Source organism: Lacerta agilis, chromosome 3 (assembly GCF_009819535.1).
Source record: "Lacerta agilis isolate rLacAgi1 chromosome 3, rLacAgi1.pri, whole genome shotgun sequence".
NCBI lineage: Eukaryota > Metazoa > Chordata > Lepidosauria > Squamata > Lacertidae > Lacerta > Lacerta agilis.
In genome coordinates this window covers 79,434,498-79,455,319 of record NC_046314.1, presented here as the reverse complement: position 1 = coordinate 79,455,319, position 20,822 = coordinate 79,434,498, and the positions used below count along the sequence as shown (strand labels likewise).

Sequence of the window (20,822 nt, the reverse complement as noted above, 5' to 3'; positions counted from 1 at the left end):
CTGGCTGCATTTTAAGAAGTGGGTGTAACACACTACATAGAACAAGTGGAGAAGAACACTGAACGATCAACAACCCACATGCTTAAAATATATGCTTTGAAAGACAAAATGTTACTTAGCAACACTTTGAGAAATGGGGGGGGGGGAGGGGGAATCTCCTTTTGCTTGGAACATTTTTCCCCTATCCCACGTTGGGTTCACTGCTGGAAAGACCTAGGTGGTAGCTTTTCCACAATTGCTCAGTTGGCTAAATGAACCCCCTGGGTGTCCTGAGCTTTCAGTCTCAGCATTGCTTTGACCTTCACACAATTGGACTGAAGGCTACCTTCGATTTTTGAATGGGTGTTTGATGTTTTGGCAAACTTATGGCGAGATTTAGGACTTTTACAGGTGATTCCCGTTGTCATCCCCCACCCGGCCACTGTCATGTGCTGTTTTTACTGCGTTGCATTTTCCTAGCATTCAGAATGCAATATTTTTATTTTTAGGAAAATATTATGAATGTGACCCACCCACTTTTCAGCCCCATTGAATTTTGGGCTGAATATTTAATTCTCCTGTTGGAATCAATGGGGTTACTTGAAAACATAAGAGTGAACTTGGATCAGACCCATCTAGTCCAGCACTCTGGTCTCACAGTGGCCAACCAGATGCTCCAGTGGATGCTTACAAGCAGAACCTGAGCACAACATTTATCCCACCTGCAATGCAATCTTTTCAAGTAGTCAGAATTAGAGTGGCCAACCATGCCTCTTGTAGGAGTGGATTCCTTATTATTATTATTATTATTATTATTATTATTATTATTATTATTAAAATAAATAAATAATTTTTTGTACCCCGCCCATCTGACTGGGTTGCCCCAGCCACTCTGGGCGACTTCCAGCACATATGTTGTTGTTGTTGTTCAGTCGTTCAGTCGTGTCCGACTCTTCGTGACCCCATGGACCAGAGCACGCCAGGCACGCCTATCATTCACTGCCTCCCGCAGTTTGGCCAAACTCATGTTAGTAGCTTCGAGAATACTGTCCAACCATCTCATCCTTTGTCGTCCCCTTCTCCTTGTGCCCTCCATCTTTCCCAACATCAGGGTCTTTTCCAGGGAGTCTTCTCTTCTCATGAGGTGGCCAAAGTACTGGAGCCTCAACTTCAGGATCTGTCCTTCTAGTGAGCACTCAGGGCTGATTTCCTTGAGAATGGATAGGTTTGATCTTCTTGCAGTCCATGGGACTCTCAAGAGTCTCCTCCAGCACCATAATTCAAAAGCATCAATTCTTCGGCGATCAGCCTTCTTGATGGTCCAGCTCTCACTTCCGTACATTACTACTGGGAAAACCATAGCTTTAACTATACGGACCTTTGTTGGCAAGGTGATGTCTTTGCTTTTTAAGATGCTGTCTAGGTTTGTCATTGCTTTTCTCCCAAGAAGCAGGCGTCTTCTAATTTCGTGACTGCTGTCACCATCTGCAGTGATCATGGAACCCAAGAAAGTGAAATCTCTCACTGCCTCCATTTCTTCCCCTTCTATTTGCCAGGAGGTGATGGGACCAGTGGCCATGATCTTAGTTTTTTTGATGTTGAGCTTCAGACCATATTTTGCGCTTTCCTCTTTCACCCTCATTAAAAGGTTCTTCAATTCCTCCTCACTTTCTGCCATCAAGGTTGTATCATCAGCATATCTGAGGTTGTTGATATTTTTTCCGGCAATCTTAATTCCGGTTTGGGATTCATCCAGCCCAGCCTTTCGCATGATGAATTCTGCATATAAGTTAAATAAGCAGGGAGACAATATACAGCCTTGTCGTACTCCTTTCCCAATTTTGAACCAATCAGTTATTCCATATCCAGTTCTAACTGTAGCTTCTTGTCCTAAATAGAGATTTCTCAGGAGACAGATGAGGTGATCCGGCACTCCCATTTCTTTAAGAACTTTCCATAGTTTGCTGTGGTCGACACAGTCAAATGCTTTTGCGTAGTCAATGAAGCAGAAGTAGATGTTTTTCTGGAACTCTCTAGCTTTCTCCATAATCCAGCGCATGTTTGCAATTTGGTCTCTGGTTCCTCTGCCCCTTCGAAATCCAGCTTGCACTTCTGGGAGTTCTCGGTCCACGTACTGCTTAAGCCTGCCTTGTAGAATTTTAAGCATAACCTTGCTAGAGTGTGAAATGAGTGCAATTGTGCGGTAGTTAGAGCATTCTTTGGCACTGCCCTTCTTTGGGACTGGGATGTAAACTGATCTTCTCCAATCCTCTGGCCACTGCTGAGTTTTCCAAACTTGTTGGCATATTGAGTGTAGCACCTTAACAGCATCATCTTTTAGGATTTTAAATAGTTCAGCTGGAATATCATCACTTCCACTGGCCTTGTTGTTAGCAAGGCTTTCTAAGGCCCATTTGACTTCACTCTCCAGGATGTCTGGCTCAAGGTCAGCAACCACACTACCTGGGGTGCATGAGACCTCTATATCTTTCTGGTATAGTTCCTCTGTGTATTCTTGCCACCTCTTCTTGATGTCTTCTGCTTCTGTTAGGTCCTTTCCACTTTTGTCCTTAATTGTGGTAATCTTTGTACGAAATGTTCCTTTCATATCTCCAATTTTCTTGAACAGATCTCTGGTTTTTCCCATTCTGTTATTTTCCTCTATTTCTTTGCATTGCTCGTTTAGAAAGGCCCTCTTGTCTCTCCTTGCTATTCTTTGGAAATCTGCATTCAATTTCCTGTATCTTTCACTATCTCCCTCGCATTTTGCTTGCCTTCTCTCCCCCGCTATTTTTAAGGCCTCATTGGACAGCCACTTTGCTTTCTTGCATTTCTTTTTCATTGGGATGGTTTTCGTTGCTGCCTCCTGTATAATGTTACGAGCCTCCATCCACAGTTCTTCAGGCACTCTATCCACCAAATCTAAGTCCTTAAACCTGTTTTTCACTTCAACTGTGTATTCATAAGGAATTTGATTTAGATTGTATCTTACTGGCCCAGTGGTTTTTCCTACTTTCTTCAGTTTAAGCTGGAATTTTGCTATAAGAAGCTGATGATCGGAGCCACAGTCAGCTCCAGGTCTTGTTTTTGCTGAGTGTATAGAGCTTCTCCATCTTTGGCTGCAGAGAATATAATCAATCTGATTTCGATGTCGCCCATCTGGTGATGTCCATGTGTAGAGTCGTCTCTTGTGTTGTTGGAAAAGAGTGTTTGTGATGACCAGCTTGTTCTCCTGACAGAACTCTATTAGCCTTTGCCCTGCTTCATTTTGAACTCCAAGGCCAAACTTGCCAGTTGTTCCTTTTATCTCTTGACTCCCTACTTTAGCATTCCAATCCCCTATAATGAGAAGAACATCCTTCTTTGGTGTCATTTCTATAAGGTGTTGTAAGTCTTCATAGAATTGGTCAATTTCAGTTTCTTCAGCACTGGAAGTTGGTGCATAAACTTGGATTACTGTGATGTTAAAAGGACTGCCTTGGATTCGTATCGAGATCAATCTATCATTTTTGAAATTGCATCCCAGTACAGCTTTCGCCACTCTTTTGTTGACTATGAGGGCCACTCCATTTCTTTTACGGGATTCCTGCCCGCAGTAGTAGATATGATAGTCATCTGAACTGAATTCGCCCATTCCCGTCCATTTTAGTTCACTGATGCCTAGGATGTCAATGTTTATTCTTGCCATCTCATTTTTGACCACATCCAGCTTACCAAGGTTCATGGTTCTTACATTCCAGGTTCCTATGCAATACTTTTCTTTACAGCATTGGACTTTCCTTTCGCTTCCAGGCATATCCGCAACTGAGTGTCCTTTCGGCTTTGGCCCAGCCGCTTCATCAGCTTTGGATCTACTTGTACTTGTCCTCCGCTCTTCCCCAGTAGCATGTTGGACGCCTTCCGACCTGAGGGGCTCATCTTCCAGCGTCATATCTTTTATATGCCTGTTGTCTTTGTCCATGGAGTTTTCTTGGCAGGGATACTGGAGTGGGTTGCCAGTTCCTCCTCCAGGTGGATCACGTTTGGTCCAAACTCTCCACTATGACCTGTCCATCTTGGGTGGCCCTGCACGGCATAGCTCATAGCTTCCCTGAGTAATTCAAGCCCCTTCGCCACGACAAGGCAGTGATCCATGAAGGAGGCCAGCACATATAAAAACATAATAAAACATTACACCTTAAAAAGCCTTCAGATGTTTCCTAAATGTCACATAATTACTCATCTCCTTAACATCTGAAAGGAAGGCATTCCACAGGGTGGGCTGAACAATGCGGGTGGAGACGCTCCTTCAGGTATACAGCGCCAAGACCATTTAGGGCTTTAACGGTCAGCACCAACACTTTGAATTGTGCATGGAAATGTACTGGGATCCAATGTAGGTCTTTAAGGACCGGTGTTACGTGGTCTCAGCAGCTCCTCCCAGTTACCAGACTAGTTTAACTATGCACTGTGACTCAGTCAGTAGAGCATGAGGCTCCTATTCTCACAGTTGTAGGTTCAAGCGCCACATTGGGCAAAAGATTCTTGCATTGCAGGGGGCTGGACTAAATGACCCTTGTGGTCCCTTCCAACTCTGCAGTCCTATGATTCTGAGTTCTTTCTTGTGTCTTCCAACATTCAATTTCATTGGCTGTCCCTGAGTTCTGAGTGTTATGCAAGGAGATTCCACCTCTGAAATCAATTCCACGGATGCCATTCTTTTCTTCTTACTACCCCAAGATTACTTTTCTTCCCCTTCAAACCAGAATAAGTGCCAAGGCTTCTCTTTCACCATCTCCTGACACTTGCTTTCTCCTCCTGCCCCACTGTACATATTACCAGTTTTGTATTGGATCTAGCACCAGTGTTGTGCCAAGAATGCCATAAAATTTTGCTGTGTGGAAACAATTTGTTAAAATATTTATATCCCCCTACTTGCAAAGTATATTGTAAATTTAAAATAAAACATAAAATACAGAATTATAAAACTCACAAAACAGGAGACAGTTGCATAAGATCAGATAGGAGTAACAGATACTTTGTAGCAGTTTTTTATTTATTTTAAGCAGCACTGTTAGGTAATTTAAAATACCGTAGTGGTTATAAGATTTAATGGCAACTTAAACAAAGCATAATAAAAACACAAAAAATGTAAAGCAAGTATTATCTCTTATACAACATTGATGTGAATATTTAAATTGGCTTCTTTATATTAGATACAAATATTTTCAAATAGTTCCGCTTTTGTACATACAGTTTGTAGTAGTAGTAGTAGTAATAATAATAATAATAATAATAAACAACTAACCAAACTGCAGAGGGTGTACCATACAAGGGGAGCCACCACTGAAAAAGCTCTGCTAAGAAAAATCTTTACTTGGGTTCTTCTTTCTCATGAGTCACTAATTTCTATTAGTAAAAAAATGAATGTCGGTTATGATTTTGTTTTGCTTCAGGATTCTTTATCTAAATTACTTTTTACCTTATGTATGTATGTATGAATGAACGTATGTATGTACTGTATTAATTGTTTACTCCTCGCCTTCCTTCAAAGGGGTCCAGAGTGTCAAATATGTAAATTCGAAAACAATACAATTAAAATATATATCCTTCCCTAGAACTACAAAACACTTGAAGGAATCGGGTGGGAGAGGGGTGGGCATGCAAGAGTCAAATCCATACCACCATTTTCCTTTGTAATGAACCAATAGGCCCTGGAAGTCTCTTGCACAAATGTTAGTGCAATCAGCCAAACAGTATTTCCTTTCTTAGTGCTTAATTGTTTTGAACAATTCTGAAGAAATCAGCTTCCGAGGTATGTGTATTTAAGAACTTTATTTCTGGCAAAAATTGGATTCTGCTGGTGTTGATTTGCGCATGTTAATTTCACTTTGTTTTGTAAAGAGCTTACTGCACTGAATTTCAATTGAACTGCTTATGCCAAGCTTCTGATTGTATGGAGTACTTAACTTTCATTTCTTCTCTTTCAGTGGAAGCTTTAACATTCCCCCCTTCATCCGGAAAGTCTTTCATTATGGGAGCAGATGAGGCCCTTGAAAACGAGCTTGGTCTTGGGGAATTGGCAGGCCTTACAGTAGCCAATGAGGCAGATTCTCTGACGTATGATGTAAGTGCTAGTTTGTCACTGTTGCCTCTATTTTTCAACAGGTAAAAATTGTGATAGGAAAACAGGAAGAAGCTGCCTTGTAATGAGTCATTGTTCCATCTAGCCCAGTCCTGTCTACACTGACTGGCAGAGGCTCTCCAGAGTTTTGGACCAGAGTCTTTCCCATCCCTATATGGAGATGCTGGGGCTTGGACCTTCTCTATGGAAAGCATGTGCTTTACCACTGAGCTATGGTCCTTTTGATTTACCTTAGAGGATTGTTACAAGGGCATTTCCTTAAGGTGGGAGTGATGCATGATGCTCTGAAAGTCACAATAAGCCCAAAAGTCTGGCTCACATAAGCATGGCCAGTGGCTGCTACAGCCTTCTCTACTCCCTCTGTTGCTTCTGTGATCTCTGCTTCCTTGTTCCCTCTTCCTCCCCACCTTTCCCCCTGATTTTCTTCCAAAACCCTTCCATTGGTGAAACCGTTGAGCAGTACTGTGGCAACAATAGGGCATCTCCTACCTCTTTGCAAAGACTCTTGGAAGCAACATCGCTGGAGTGGCTGCAGTGCCATCTATAGGCAATTCTGACCTCTGCAGCTCAACCATTTGAATGCAGTCGTGTTCCTTCGCTTTGCAGCGGGAGGGAGAATGTTCTTTCTCTATCCTAGGTGCCAGACCTAACAGTATGGTTGCCTTTGGTGACCAGACTTCTGGAATTTTGCATTCCTGTACAATGCATAGTTTGTGGTGGTGGTGGGGATCACAATTTAACATGTAAGAATAATAAAACATGCAACCATGTAATTATCCCGATAAGAATATGAAAGCTTGCATCCACAAGGGCGCTCTGTCATTTATCTCTTTAGAAATTGATTCCCATAAGTATAATCTGCTTACAGTCCTACAAAAGATGTCTATGCTGTGCTGATCCCTGAACTACCTAAAGCGGCCTTAAGTAGAGGATGTTCTTTTACAGGACAATGCTCTGATGTGGCAGTAGTTATTTTAAAATTGGAAGTGGCCGCTCTTTCTAATGCATGGCCAAGATAAATGATTTATTGCTGACCATTTGTTGCATACACTTCCAAAAGCTTTTCAGAGGCACTGAATGGGTTACTTTCCATATGAATTTATCAATTTGTTGGAGTCATCAGCCGAGGCCTTCCTTTCTATCTCACCAGCACTGGTGTTGCCTTGAGAGAGGGCTTTTTCAGGAGCAGTGTTCAGACTTATTTTGCCAGCTGCTTATTCTTGGTTAATGATTGCATTGTATTTTGCTGATCCATGCTGTGCTTTTATTACAGTTTTCATCTGGTATTTTAATGTAGTGGTTTTGGATTGTATCTTTCCATTTTGCAAGCTACTTTTAAGGCCTTGGGATGAAAAAGTGGAATATATATGAATTAAATGGTGAAGCATGTTTTAAAGAAGGAATAAGAATGAAGCTATTTTTGCAGATATTTAAAGAAGCCACCTCTTGTGTGGATGAAATAGTAGGGAGGAGGGCAGAAAGTATGCGGACATCCAAGAATATACGCAGGCTTTTACGGGAAAGGGGAGGCAAGCATAAATCAGAGCAAAGAAAAATTGACGAGAAGCTGCCAACTGTTCATAAGGCATGCTGTGTATTTCTTAAAAAAGAATGCTTGTCCCCTCAAGGTTCCATCTCACACTGTTTTGCAGGCAACACTGTTAGAATGAAGAAATACAGGTTTACAGCTCTTGATGGGTTTTTGTTGTTGTTGACTTTGATGCTCGGAGGGTTAACTTTAATAGGAAAAAACAGTTGCATCTCTATTATTTTTTCTTGTTACTTTTCCTGCCACATAGTCCGAACTCTGCATTTGATAGCAGGAAAATGAAATATCATCTGTTTTGATAGTTCCCCGCCCCGCCTCACATTGGCTAAACTGAAGCTTTTGTTTTTATTACCACAGATAGCAAACAATAAAGATGCGCTGAGAAAGACCTGGAACCCCAAATTCACCTTAAGGAGTCATTTTGATGGAATAAGAGGTCTTGCTTTCCATCCAGTTGAACCTGTGTTAATTACGGCATCCGAAGACCATACATTAAAAATGTGGAATTTACAGAAGACATCTCCAGCAAAAAAGTAAGATTGTGATTGTTAAAAGATATGTGGAGATTAATTTTTTTAGACTAATCATTGTAGAAACATGGTAGCAACATAATGACTAGTTTAGGCCTGATTAATCCTCTCCAGGATAAATATTACCTGCTGACTCAGTTATTTGGTTAAGGAATATTGTTTCTCTTCCAAAATGCATGCCAGTTAGATTTAAACTTTATAAACATTTATAAGTCTTATAAATGGCGCGTGTATATATGTGATCGTGTATCATATCGAATTATATAAAAGCAAATAAAGGTCCTATTTAAGTAATAACCTGTTGCCATTATAAGAAGAAGGAGCTTACTCATAGTCTTCTTCTATATCTCAAGAATCTTAGGAAGGATCAGTTGGTATTTACAGCAGTGGGGGGAAAGGCAGCTGTTGCCGCAACAAGAATTGCTTGGTTCTGTGAATATTCATTAGAATGCTGCGGGTAGACTGGTGATGGGGACAGACTACCTCCAACACATGACACTGGTGTTAAAATACCTGCATTGGCTTCCTGTGTACTATTGGGCCAAGTTCAGGGTTCTTGTGCTAGTGTACAAAACCCAGAATAACCTAGGCCCAGCATACCTTAACCCCAAGTTAATTACTGGGATCATCGTGGGGAGCCCTTCCCACAGGAAGTTTGACAAAACACCACCTCAGCCCCTACTAAATCTCACCACTCTTGGTCAAAACTGTTTTATTTAAGGAGGCCTTTGCGCCCTGAACGCTTCATAGATATTTTACTTTGGGGGGAAAAAGAAAATTCTTGAGTTTTTAAGTTTTAGAGGTTTTAATTTATGTTTAAAATTTTGAATATTGTATATTTTGTTGTTTTGTAAGCTTCTTCAAGACCTACATGATGAAAAGTGGGATATACATAAATACACACTGTATATGCATACATAAAATAGCTTTGCAAGAGCCACATTTTTTGTCTTTTTCCTAACACAGTATATAGGCTATTGGTGGTTGGCCACTGAAATCAGCTCTTGCTGATTCTTTCACCGTCCTTTTTGATTCTTTATCTGTTTGTTTGATTATGATTTTTACAAGGACACATTGTAGAACAAGAAATGACTGCCTGTGGCTTATAAAAAGTGGGGAGGGGCAAAGAGTCAGGGACACTTAGTGTGCATGTAGAGGTAAAAGTGTTCAAAAGCGTCCTGTAAGTTTAGGCCAGCCTGGAAGCGAACTTTTTCATGCCTTAACAGATATTTTCTGAACCTGTGATTCTGCTGGGGTTTTTTTCCGTTTAGGAGCACCTCTCTTGATGTTGAACCTATCTACACTTTCAGGGCACACAAGTAAGTAAACATTCAGAAACTTCTTTCTGTTATCAGAGAATATAGCTGCAGCGCTTGACAGAGTTCTCCTTTTACGGGATAAACAGTGTGTTGACTCAGCCTGTCAAATAGTCATGTGGTTTCTTCATCTTGTGGCTCGAGCTCAGCTCACCACTCCTCTAGTATGCTAGTGAACTCTTCCTTCCGAAAGGGGTGGGGGTGGTAAAAGCTGCAGCCTGGCAATGCGATGGTGCAATCCGAACTGCAGTTCAGCCTCTGGTGAGGCAGATTGCATTAACCTTTTTCTTTTCTTTTTTTCGCCTTTCGCTTGTGCGTTGCTAGTGTCTTGCTATGTACCACGCAGAGCACAGATACAACACTTCCTTAGCAAGAGGACTTAACTGTCTTCAGCATGTGAATGGGAGAGGAATGGCCAAAGAGATTTGATAAGTGTGCCACAGGGATAGGGAAGGGGCAATTTAAAAGTGGTTGAGGATGGACTAAAAAGTGAGGTTATGGCGAGAGCCATCCCACAACAATGCGCCCCCCGAGGTGGGTTGCTGCCACTTTTCTCCCCTGAACGATCAGCATGAGCTCCACCAGCATTTCCAAGGCCATCTCATCAAAGAGTTATTCGCAACGCAAGGCATTGTGCATGACATGGCCCTGGAGAGCAGCTTCACTACCTCCAGTGCTTTGCTGCAGTGTTGGTACATACTGCCTAAATTCTTAATGTTAAACAGTATTTCCTGCTGCTGCAGCAGAGCCGTGCTCTCTGAGGCCACCTCGCCCACAATGCTTTGCTCAGAGCGAGGTGAAGACCAGCACTCGGGAGGCAGCCTATTGGAGTGCTGCTGGCCATTTCCCTGCAGAAGCAAATGCTGTTTTACTTACCACAGCAGCAAAAGTGAAAGTGGCGCTCCGCAGGTGGATGGCAGCAGTGGCAGATAGCGCCATGGGCTGCTGACGGGGGTGTGGTCTGCTGCCATAGCCCTGTATCTTATGACCTCATTGGCCCCGTTATGGCACTTCTGTAAATACCTTGTTGAAGGGATCTTGCAGAGGAGGAATGCATGCCAGGGGGCAGAAGGAAAAATGTTTTCTGTTAATTAAGTTGCTTTGAAGGTATACTTCATATTTCATTTTCTTCAGTAATGTTTTATTGTGGGTTGTTTTATTGGTGTTTTAATGTGTTGTAAACCACTTTGAGATTTTTTTCCCTTAAAAATGTAAAGCAGTAAAGAAATGAAAATATTTGAAATAAAATTCCACTAAATCAGTATTGCTTCCTCTTGCAGCAGTCCTGTGCTTTGTGTGGTAATGAGTAATACTGGTGAGCAGTGTTATAGTGGAGGAACTGATGGCCTCATTCAGGGCTGGAATACTACAAACCCAAATATTGACCCTTATGATTCCTATGGTAAGTGTCCCCCCCTTTTTTACAGGTTCCTCTTTTTGGGGGGGGCAAGGGAAAACATTAAAAGTGCATAACAGCTTGTTGAATGCAGTGCAACTCACTATGAAAAAGGAAAAACGATTCTATTCAGAAATAAAATGCAGCTTGAACCGGGTGAAAGAGATAAAAAGATATGGAAGAAGGTCATGATGTATTATTGCTTTGGAGGTAGACTGAGTCAGCAATTAGTGTGTCAGGAATTCTGCAGTTAAGGAAGGACTAGAGGCTTTGTAAACAGATAACTGGCATTAGAGCATCTTTACAGCACACAATAATTATAAAGAAATCCCATTTCCTCTTGTATTGTGTGTTTTTTTCATCCCACAGATCCTTCAGTCTTAAGAGGTGCATTTGTAGGCCACACGGATGCAGTGTGGGGCTTGGTTTACAGTGGAGCACACCAGCGCTTGCTCTCCTGTTCAGCAGATGGCACTATCCGTTTATGGAAAGCTTTGGAGATCTCTCCAGCTCTGAACACATTTAATGATAATCAAGGTATTTAATAAATCTCTTGAATTGTAACACTATCAAAAGGAACTTCGCTTTTAATTATCCATGCTTCTGTTTATAACCACACTCTGACATAATTGTGCAATACAGGTAGGTTGATTTTAGTATGTCATTGAGTTTTAGTGGATTCCCAACATCACTACATTGAAGCTTGCTGGGAAAGCATGAGGTGAGAATCAAAACCCCACTTGCCGGTTGCATTTGTTTTGAAGGACGTGTGTGTTGCAGAATCTCACAACAGTTTTTTATATATATATAAAGTAGCCACTGTTAATAGAACATGTTGATTGCTATATTTGGGGCATTATAATGAGAGATTCATTTTTTAAGCAATAATGCAATAGTAAGTTACATAGCAAGCCACTATATTTGAATCTTGCTGTTTTCCTCCTGAGGCAATACATTAGAAGTTTTAAAATGGAAAAAATGTACAACTATTCTTGTAGCACACACACTGGAGAGCACTGAACACTTCTTGATTGTTAGATTCTAGGTTTATGTTTAAGAAATATTTTGGCTTCAGGGAAAGCCTGGACAATAAAACAAGGCTTCACAAGATGTCTGAAACAGTTGACAACTGCTTTGCATATGGAAGAATGAAAGGCATTCCATAGTCAGGGATGGGCAATATGAGAAAATGCCTGATTTGCGTCGGTCGGGATCCATTCACTGGTTGGGTACGATCTCATCCGGTGACAGGAGCATAGGATTCTGGGAGGCAGGCATCTCCTCTCTCCTTTTTTCTCTCTCCTGCCAATGGAAAATGCCTGTATCCATTCAAGTCACTGCCCTATGATGTGTGGTGCATAGTTTACCGGATTTCCTGGGAGATTCTGCTAGATGACATGGGCCTTGCAGCAGAGCTGCTATAACCTAGACCCAAGCTTTCCAAACTGTGTTAAACATGTTAGCATGTCGGCTGCGGTGTGTTGCCCGAATGTTCCCCCATGCTCCTCTCAGGACCGGAAAGGGGTTAGTTTAATCTCAGGTTTGCTAGTAAAACTGAATTACTGTGTCACGAAATGATGCACGTCTAAAAAGTGTGTCACTAACGTGAACAGTTTCCAAAGCACTGAGCTAGACTCTTTTTCTTGTCTACCTAGAGCCCTTCTGCCTTCCCATCGCCTTTGTACTTGCCCACACAATATTAATCCATATGGCATTTGTGGTGCATTAGTCAGTATACTAGCTCTTGCTACTCTGCTCCTTTCTTCTTGCGCATGGTGGGCGCGCTGCACATCTCAGGTTACAGCAGGTGCTGATACCTATGTAAATGTAATGGATTTGAGGACTGATTGTCTCATTACTGAAACAGAGTTCTAATATTCCAACACTCACACATCTGTTTGGACACTTGAGAAACCATTATTTCTTGCTTTTGCCAACTTGGCTGGAAAATTTGAAATGACTTCTAGATGAGTGCCAAGTAAATGAATGAATGTGGCTGCTTTCAGGTAGTGGCTAATGGACCAAGCTTGCTATTCTTCCTAACACTCTTCTGCTTTTGTAGAGATGGGGATTCCATCTTCTGTGGACATTGTGAGCAGTGACCCAAGCCACATGGTAGCATCCTTTAATACTGGCCACACAAGCATATATAATATGGAAACAAGACAACGCATCCTTACCTTCGAGTCCAACGCAGATACTAGTATGTATCCAAAGGGGTTATTTCCATGTGTTTTCATTGTTCGTGTTTATATTGATAAAGTTTGAGACCATCATGTATAGAAGGGAATTCAATGAAGTGTACTTCCATTTAGGAGACCGATGTTTGCATCTAATCGTCTGATGGACTGTTGGCATCAGTCCACATGGGACTGATAAATCTAGCCATAAACGTACTGTAATACAAACAATTCTGAAAGAACAAATATGAGGAAATAGCAGATTAGCTCTCTTATCCTCCCTGACCCTCATCACCCACTTGCCATGCTTCCTTATATGATCCATAGATATTTTGGGCTTCCTTAAAGATTAGGTTTTCACCATCCCCTATGCAACTGTATGGTGTTCCTGAATTTTACGTAGCTTAGTTTGAGAAGCAGGTTGACAGTATATTGAATGAGCCTAGTAAGGTACAAGTAGATTGAGTGGACTGAACATGTTTGGATTTTTGCACCAGATTGGCCTGCTAAATTAGGTCATTAGACTTTCCAATATCTTATTTCGGAGGTTTTAAACCTTTTTGGGTCCACAGCTTCCTTGACCAACCACATTCTTTTTGAAGCACCCCTGTGGAGCTCAGGAGCCCAGTTATGCCACCCCTTGCCTGCAGATCCAGCAGCTCCTCAACTTTTTTCGAACACCCTCCCTTGTGGAGTATCCTCTCAGCCACCTCTCTGCTCCCTTCTCCTTGGGGCTGTTCTCTGGGCAGCTGCAGCTGCTGCCCCTGGTCTCTGAGCTGCTACCCTGCCCCAAAAAGAGGTGCCTCATCACTGCCCACAGGGGCCTGGGAAGCACCCCCTGGCCAGATTGAAGGGCACCTGGGGAGCTTGCAGCAAACAGCTGTGCAAACCTTTGTGGGACAGAGATGCAAGAGGCCATCAGAGGAAGGGAAAGAAGGAAGGAAAGAAGGATAGAGGCCAGTGTTGCCTGTGGCACCCCTGATCATTCAAAGCACCCCAGGGTGCCACAGCACACTGGTTTAAAACCACTGGCTTATGTGAATGAAATAATTTTTCTGTGTTGACTGTGTTTGCACTTGTTCATTCCTTTAGCAGTCACCTCTTCTTGCCAAATAAACAAAGTAATCAGCCATCCAACTCTTCCAATTAGTATCACAGCCCATGAGGATAGACACATCAAATTCTATGACAATAACACAGGTAAGCATAATTCTTCCCTCAGTAGGTCCTAACACAAAAAACAAAAATATCATGAAATTGCCTGAAGTCTTAACATCTACCCATTTAGAGAGAAATTTTAAAATTGAGTTTTGAAAGTTCTATGACTTGTAAAACAGATGACAGGAATAAATGCTTATTGGCTGTGCAGAAGGAATTGGTGTGGCTCAGCATTTGAGTTACAGCTTTAACATCCTTCCCAGCCAATCCCGATGTTTGTCTTTGCTACAGAAAAGTGGATGGTCCACAGGATCATGGAGGGAAATTTATGCATCCCAAATTTCCACACTGCACAAGATGGAATTGCTGCCAAAGCTTATAGATGCTTGTGTGCATTTGTCTTTGTGTGTGTGTCCCCTTCTAAATATCTGAAAGAGGAGCACTTAGACTCTTTACCCTTGTTCTTAATGCTCCATGTTCTCCATGTTCACCCATAGTGAAGGGAAATATGTAAAAAATAACTGTTAGAAATTTGCAGTCATTTTGATTGGTATCTTAATTATGTGCTTAGAACAAAAACACACACAATGCATCATATTCCAAAGCTAGGCACCGTGTTAATGAACTCTGTTATTTAATTCTAGAAATTTTGGTCCAGGTGTTTCCTGCTTAGTTTGGCAAACGATCAATAGGCAGAGTTAATACAAGCAACTTTGTTAAACCTGAGCCACTAGATAACTTCAGCCTTGTGACTTGCAAGGTTTGCTTTCAAAAGCTCATATCTAAGCTGCCTAGGAGTTCAGACTCTGTTTCCCATGAATTCAGCTACCTTTTCTTTGATGTGGCAAACTGAGCTCAGGGTAGGTTTTGCTTTGCACTTGGAACAACAAAAAAGTGGGGGTGCATATGAATGATTAACACACTATATCAAAGCACTTGTGTAAATCTCTGCTTTACCTCTGCATCTCTGCATAATATATGGATATGGCAACTAAGGCAGGATTGGGTCATTGCTTCCATTTTAAAGGGGAATGTTGAAGGATTTATTTGCAAGTATTGAGCACAAATGATGGACAGTAGATATACATTTTGTATCTGATTATGCGAGAATTCACCCTTCTGCAGTTTACTTCAATTGATAGTAACATTATTCAGGATAGGGATTTCAAAGATATGTGCCAGGACACACCACTCTGCTGTGAAAAATGCGGAAGTGTGCCTTGTAAAAACTCATGCACTATGATGGATGCATTCTACTTTTTCTCCATCAGAGTAGTGTGACCCTGTGCATTGTTAATTCTCTCCCCCCCCCCCATTACTATATGGGCAGTGACATCACAAAAGAGTGAATAAGGGTGAGCTGGGATGTCGCCTGTACAGGGAACTCCCAGAAGTAAAACCATTACCCTGAAACAACCTGTTACATCCCTGTTTGACTGGGCAAAGTAGGGAAGTGGGATGCAGAGCAGCAACGATCTGTGTGGCAGCTGTAAGGAAGATGCCTGCTTATTTCTGTGGGAGCTAATGAGTAAAAACCTGTCTAGGTTGTAGCTAATGCTGCAGGAGCAGAGTTCAACTCATTTCCACTCTTGCCCCTAAAATCTGCTCCAGGCCCCCAGAGCTGATTCTGAGGTTGTGCAGGGGGCTGGAAGGGACAAGAGAGGAACACATGCATGCACAAAAATATTGTGCAAGTGGAGCCGCAGTGTGTTTTTTTAGTGTGTGTTTTAGTGTGAAAGTGAATGCTACTTTCACTTTTTTAACTGCGGGAAGGGACCTGAACCAGATACCAAGTTTGGGAAGCAGAGCTCTAGGAAATAACCATGAAAGTGAAAGTGACCAGCACAGAGACACAGTCAGACGATCACTTTCCAAAGGGAAGGGGGCTATGCTCATATTCAAAGATCCTCTGTTTCAGTGAGAATAGTTGCTAGTATGCTTGATATCAGTATCATTTCCCATAAATTCTGTTAAAGCTCTATATTGCATTAACTGATGACAAGTTGCTTAAAAATAATCATCTTCAATTTCAAAGGAAAATTGATCCATTCCATGGTGGCCCACTTGGATGCAGTCACAAGTCTCGCTGTTGATCCTAATGGCTTGTACTTGATGTCCGGCAGTAAGTACATCCCACATTCACTTTTAATCTACTCTTAATTAAACGTAACTGCAAATCTAAATGTATTTTCTCTTCTTTGCCTAATCCAGGCCACGACTGTTCAATACGCTTATGGAACCTTGAAAGCAAGACCTGCATTCAGGAGTTTACGGCTCATCGCAAGAAACACGACGAATCCATTCATGACGTAGCATTCCATCCCACGAAATGTTACATCGCCAGTGCCGGTGCAGATGCGCTTGCTAAAGTCTTTGTATGACGCAGTATTTCTCTTCCTCTCTAGCTGCCGTGTGTGTGTATATATATATATATATATATACAACAAACAAGCTGTACAAAAGACAAGGGCAAGAGCCTCCACTTCGTGCCCTTTAATTCAGTGAATGTTAGCAAATGGTCTAGGGTTATTTTTCTTTCTTTTCTTTCAGGGTGCTCTTTTCTAAATTAGGGGGTTCCTTGGGTTATATGAGCTCAGCTAGTGCTGAGAGCTGTGAAACCCTCGTGTTTCAAATGGTCCATATAGAAGAACCGTTCTTATTTTTGAAGGTGTCAGTATTTGTCCAGGCCGGCCTTGGGCAAAATGAGATCCTCTGTAAACAATATATGCACTCCAGTGTGGGCAATAAGGAAGCAGAAAACTCAATTTCTGCAGGGTGTGGGTAGATATAAACTTTTCTGCCTATTTTTCCCCTCGAGAATATTACCCATATATTTCTGTAAAATAAGCCTGAATTTGGTGATGTAACTCTTAGAAATATCATATAAATATTATCTCTTCTCCTTTTTTTACGTATTGTACGGTTGAATGATGTACAGGAGAATAAGGCTTGATTTGTCTCAGCCTGCTGGCTGTTACGTTAGGTGGATTGGGTTTAAACATCAAATATTTAAGAACGTTAATGCAGTTTCCCTAAATTGTATTAAAGCAGATATTAACAAATGCTTTAAAATGTATGTTTTATTTTAAGCCTTTGAAAGAATTTGTTAGCAAGTGACCGGCACCACAGTTTACAACAGGGATAAGGCTTAATTCAGATGTTGATGACTCTTCCATTCATAGTTGTTTTCAGTAAACAATAAGTGATATCTGTGTAGGCTTTAATAGGCCTTACGGTTGAAATGCATGTTAATGGGATCCTAATAATTTTCATTCTCTTGAATAAACCTGCTTGGATACCCCTCCCCTCTCCAAAGCTTACTCACACACTCATGCATAGAAGTGACCTCTCTGTGATTCAGTCTTTGGCTGCTAAGAATAGTGTGTGTATATATCTAGTGAGAGAGTTATTTAATCAACCATGTGGGTGGGGCCTGTCTGGAGGAGATTTTCTGCTTGGTACTCACCCTTGTAATAGGGTGGTGATTGGCAGGAAAGGGGTGTAGAGTTGGCCAACGTGACTGCCAAATTCACAAACTCCACAGCAGCAGGAAGCTGTTTTCATGGGGTGTGGGTGTGGGTGTGGGTGGGTGTATAACAGCCTTCACCAATTTGGTACCCTCCAGATATTTGAACTACAGTTCCCAACTCCCCCAGCTGACACAATGGGTTGGAATTGGTTTTTGGAAGAATTTGGAATTCATAAAATATGCCTTCATTTTTTTTAAAATAACTACTTAAGCTACCACAAATCCAGAAAAGAAACCGTTTATTCTCTGTCATTGCGTTACCAGCCTTAGGTTTGAACGTGTTTTCTGCATTTGGTACTAAAAATATGTGGCATACCTATTTGTAGATGTTTCCACTCTTGCAGATTCTGATGTGCAACATGTTTCCCTTTAATGGAATCAAACAAAATTACCAATATATCTCAAAACGTTCAGGTTTCGTTAAACCCCAGTTTTGAGTCAAAGCAGAAAGACCAACTGCATCAAACATACTTATCTGTATGTGACTTCTGTGTATGTATCCCTTCTCTCTGTGATCTTATTTTAAAAAGGATATTACAAAGATTTATTTAGAAAAACAATAAAGTTGTGTATATTGTGTGTGTACATATATATATATAGATATATATATAGAAAGAGAAATTGTAAACAGTATGTATTAAATGTGTCTTAAGGGAAGATTCTAAGGGTAATTTTAATGTTTTAGTATTAAAAATTCTCCAGACTTTGTTGCGTACAAAGGATAAAAGGTATGGTTATTGTGCTTTTTGCTTAAGCAATATAATACATAGTTGCTGATGTTTAATTGCTGTACATACAACTAATAGACCAGCATGCTTGTTTTGGAGGCTCCCATTTTGATTAAATTATGAATGTAAGACAAAAGTTGCTATTCAAATGTGGATTGGAAGTTGTTCAGTCCTGCTTAGAGAGTTCCTGATCCACGTGAAGCGACTTTAAAAATAGGCAAATAGCTAGAGGCTGAGGTGCCTTTTGACAAACAAAAAAATGTAGCCTTACCACGAGGTTGTGGACTCTGTATTTGTGTTCTTCTCTAGACTCTGTTAGTGTCTGTCAGTCTTCTCTGCTTGTGTACTATAGACTGCATTGTACTGTGCACAAATATTATAACTTCTTCAAGATGCTATCTTCAGTTAGAGATGAAAAAGACCCTTTCTAACCTTGACCTGTTCTGTTTACCTGCAAGTATTGGGTTGCACTACCATTGTGGATTTATAAGCATTTGGTTAACCTCCAGACCACATTCTTTCCTTTCCCCTTTTGCCTGTACATGACCCTGTTGCAGCTGGCCAAGTGAGCTGCCTTCATTCGAATGTTAAGATCATGTCCAGTGATATCAAAGCTCTGCCTGTGGGTTTGATCTCTGAGGAACTGTTGTACATATGCCTGTTATCTGATGCTGTGACCGTTGAGCGGTGAACCTGCATGCATGAGCTTAATTCTAGAAGAAACTTGTGAACCAACAATGCACAGGTACCTTCTCTGATTTGTTACAAGAACACACCATAGCGTAACTTCCCCTCCCTTTCCTCCTTCCTTTGTAAACAAGGGGAGGAAATTAGGGTCTTAACAAAGCACAATTTTCCATTTTTTTCTTGGATATGAGAAACACTGGTTTGTTCAAAACATGGATGCTTTGCAAGCCGGGATCAGAGCCATAGTTGGATGAAACAGTTTGTTATAAACCACAAATGGATGCTTAAAATGTTCCCACACATATGTGTGGGGGTGGGAAGGAAACAGTGCTTCATCCCAAGGCCCACCCATTTCAGCACATTCTCATAACAACAGTGCATAGTTGATTTTTGTCAGAGTCTTACATGTGTGTGCAAATGTATGGTTAATGTAACCCTCCAGAGGTTGGTGGACTACAACTCCCATCATCCCTGACCATTGGCTATAGTGGCTGGTATTGTTGGGAGTCAGGAGTTCAACAACATCTGGAAGGCCAGTAGTTGGCCACCCCTGATTTAGATACAGTGAAAAATGTAGGAAAATGCTGAAGTTTAAAAACATAAGAAGCACTACACGGAGACAGAAAAGGTATGTAGTATAGCCCTTCTGGTTATGTATCTTTTCAGAATGCAAGTAAGAAATTGAATATTTCAGTGTTACCCCACGTAAAGAAACCCTGCAAGTAGAAATAATCAAGAATAAGGCTGGGCTACAACTCTTCTTGAGACCTAGATTTTCCACAGGCAGGGTTCTTGGTGAGCAGAGCTTCCCTCACTGACATTCTGAATGGGCACATATCTCTGTCATAAAGCCCTAGGTTTGATAATTTGAGGGATTGGGACTGGGAAAGTCACCAGAGAGCTGCTACCAGTTATTATCAGCAGACTCGGTATAAGGCAGCATCAAATGAAGTGTAAAGGGTCCAGGAAGGTTTTACCAGATGCTGCTCTTATGCTTCGATTGACCTTAAGTTCTTTAACCAAATGACTTTGAAGTATAATATATTAAAGATTGAACAGCTTAACTTCATAGTTGCCATATTAAGACAAATCTTACGTGGTTTACTTTTAGAGCCTGAGCACCTTTTTTGAACCCTTGCTTAGAATCTGCATCGCAATGAATTTGACAGGTTGTGAGCTTAGAACAGAGTTTACTCAGACCTGGGAGCCCAAGCAGCCCCTACAATCCTCGCTCCCTGGCCATGGGAACTCTCCCCAGCTTTCGCTCTTCCTGCTTTGCCTAGCAGGAATATGTGCTTGAACTCTGATAATGCCCCTTTCTTTTCTGGATGCAGGATGTAGAGGAGGGTGAGGTACGGTAAAATTACCTTGGATGAAATTTACCTTTGTTGCTCCTTCCACTTTTATCTCTGGCCCTGCACACCACTGGCGTGTTGCTTGGAAGAGCTGTAAAAGTTCCCCCATCCCTGACATAGAATATACTCAATGGAGTGCACCTCCGGGGAGAAGTCAAACCACTGTGTTAGCAGCACTGAAGTGACCTCCCTAGGGCACAAGCCTGGGCTTCCCAGACAACAAGACCCCCCTTGGCATTGCTGATATGGTCCAAAGGAAGACAGAGCAATACATTTGGCCTAAGCATTGAT

At 41.5% G+C, this 20,822-nt stretch overlaps 1 protein-coding gene across 3 annotated transcripts in view; it reads left to right on the top strand.

Annotated features, from left to right (window-relative positions):
- The window catches only part of STRN (striatin), a 52,782-nt gene extending 35,247 nt beyond the window's left edge, over positions 1-17,535 (top strand). For all 3 annotated transcript variants that reach the window (XM_033144458.1, XM_033144456.1, XM_033144457.1), the window contains 9 exons: positions 5,949-6,085; positions 8,010-8,185; positions 9,454-9,501; positions 10,779-10,900; positions 11,264-11,431; positions 12,957-13,097; positions 14,167-14,274; positions 16,268-16,354; positions 16,444-17,535. In XM_033144458.1, coding sequence (XP_033000349.1) covers positions 5,949-6,085; positions 8,010-8,185; positions 9,454-9,501; positions 10,779-10,900; positions 11,264-11,431; positions 12,957-13,097; positions 14,167-14,274; positions 16,268-16,354; positions 16,444-16,613 — 1,157 coding nt within the window. In that variant the 3' untranslated portion in view covers positions 16,614-17,535. The remainder of the gene's footprint in view (positions 1-5,948; positions 6,086-8,009; positions 8,186-9,453; positions 9,502-10,778; positions 10,901-11,263; positions 11,432-12,956; positions 13,098-14,166; positions 14,275-16,267; positions 16,355-16,443) is intronic.
- Positions 17,536-20,822: the final 3,287 nt, after the last annotated feature.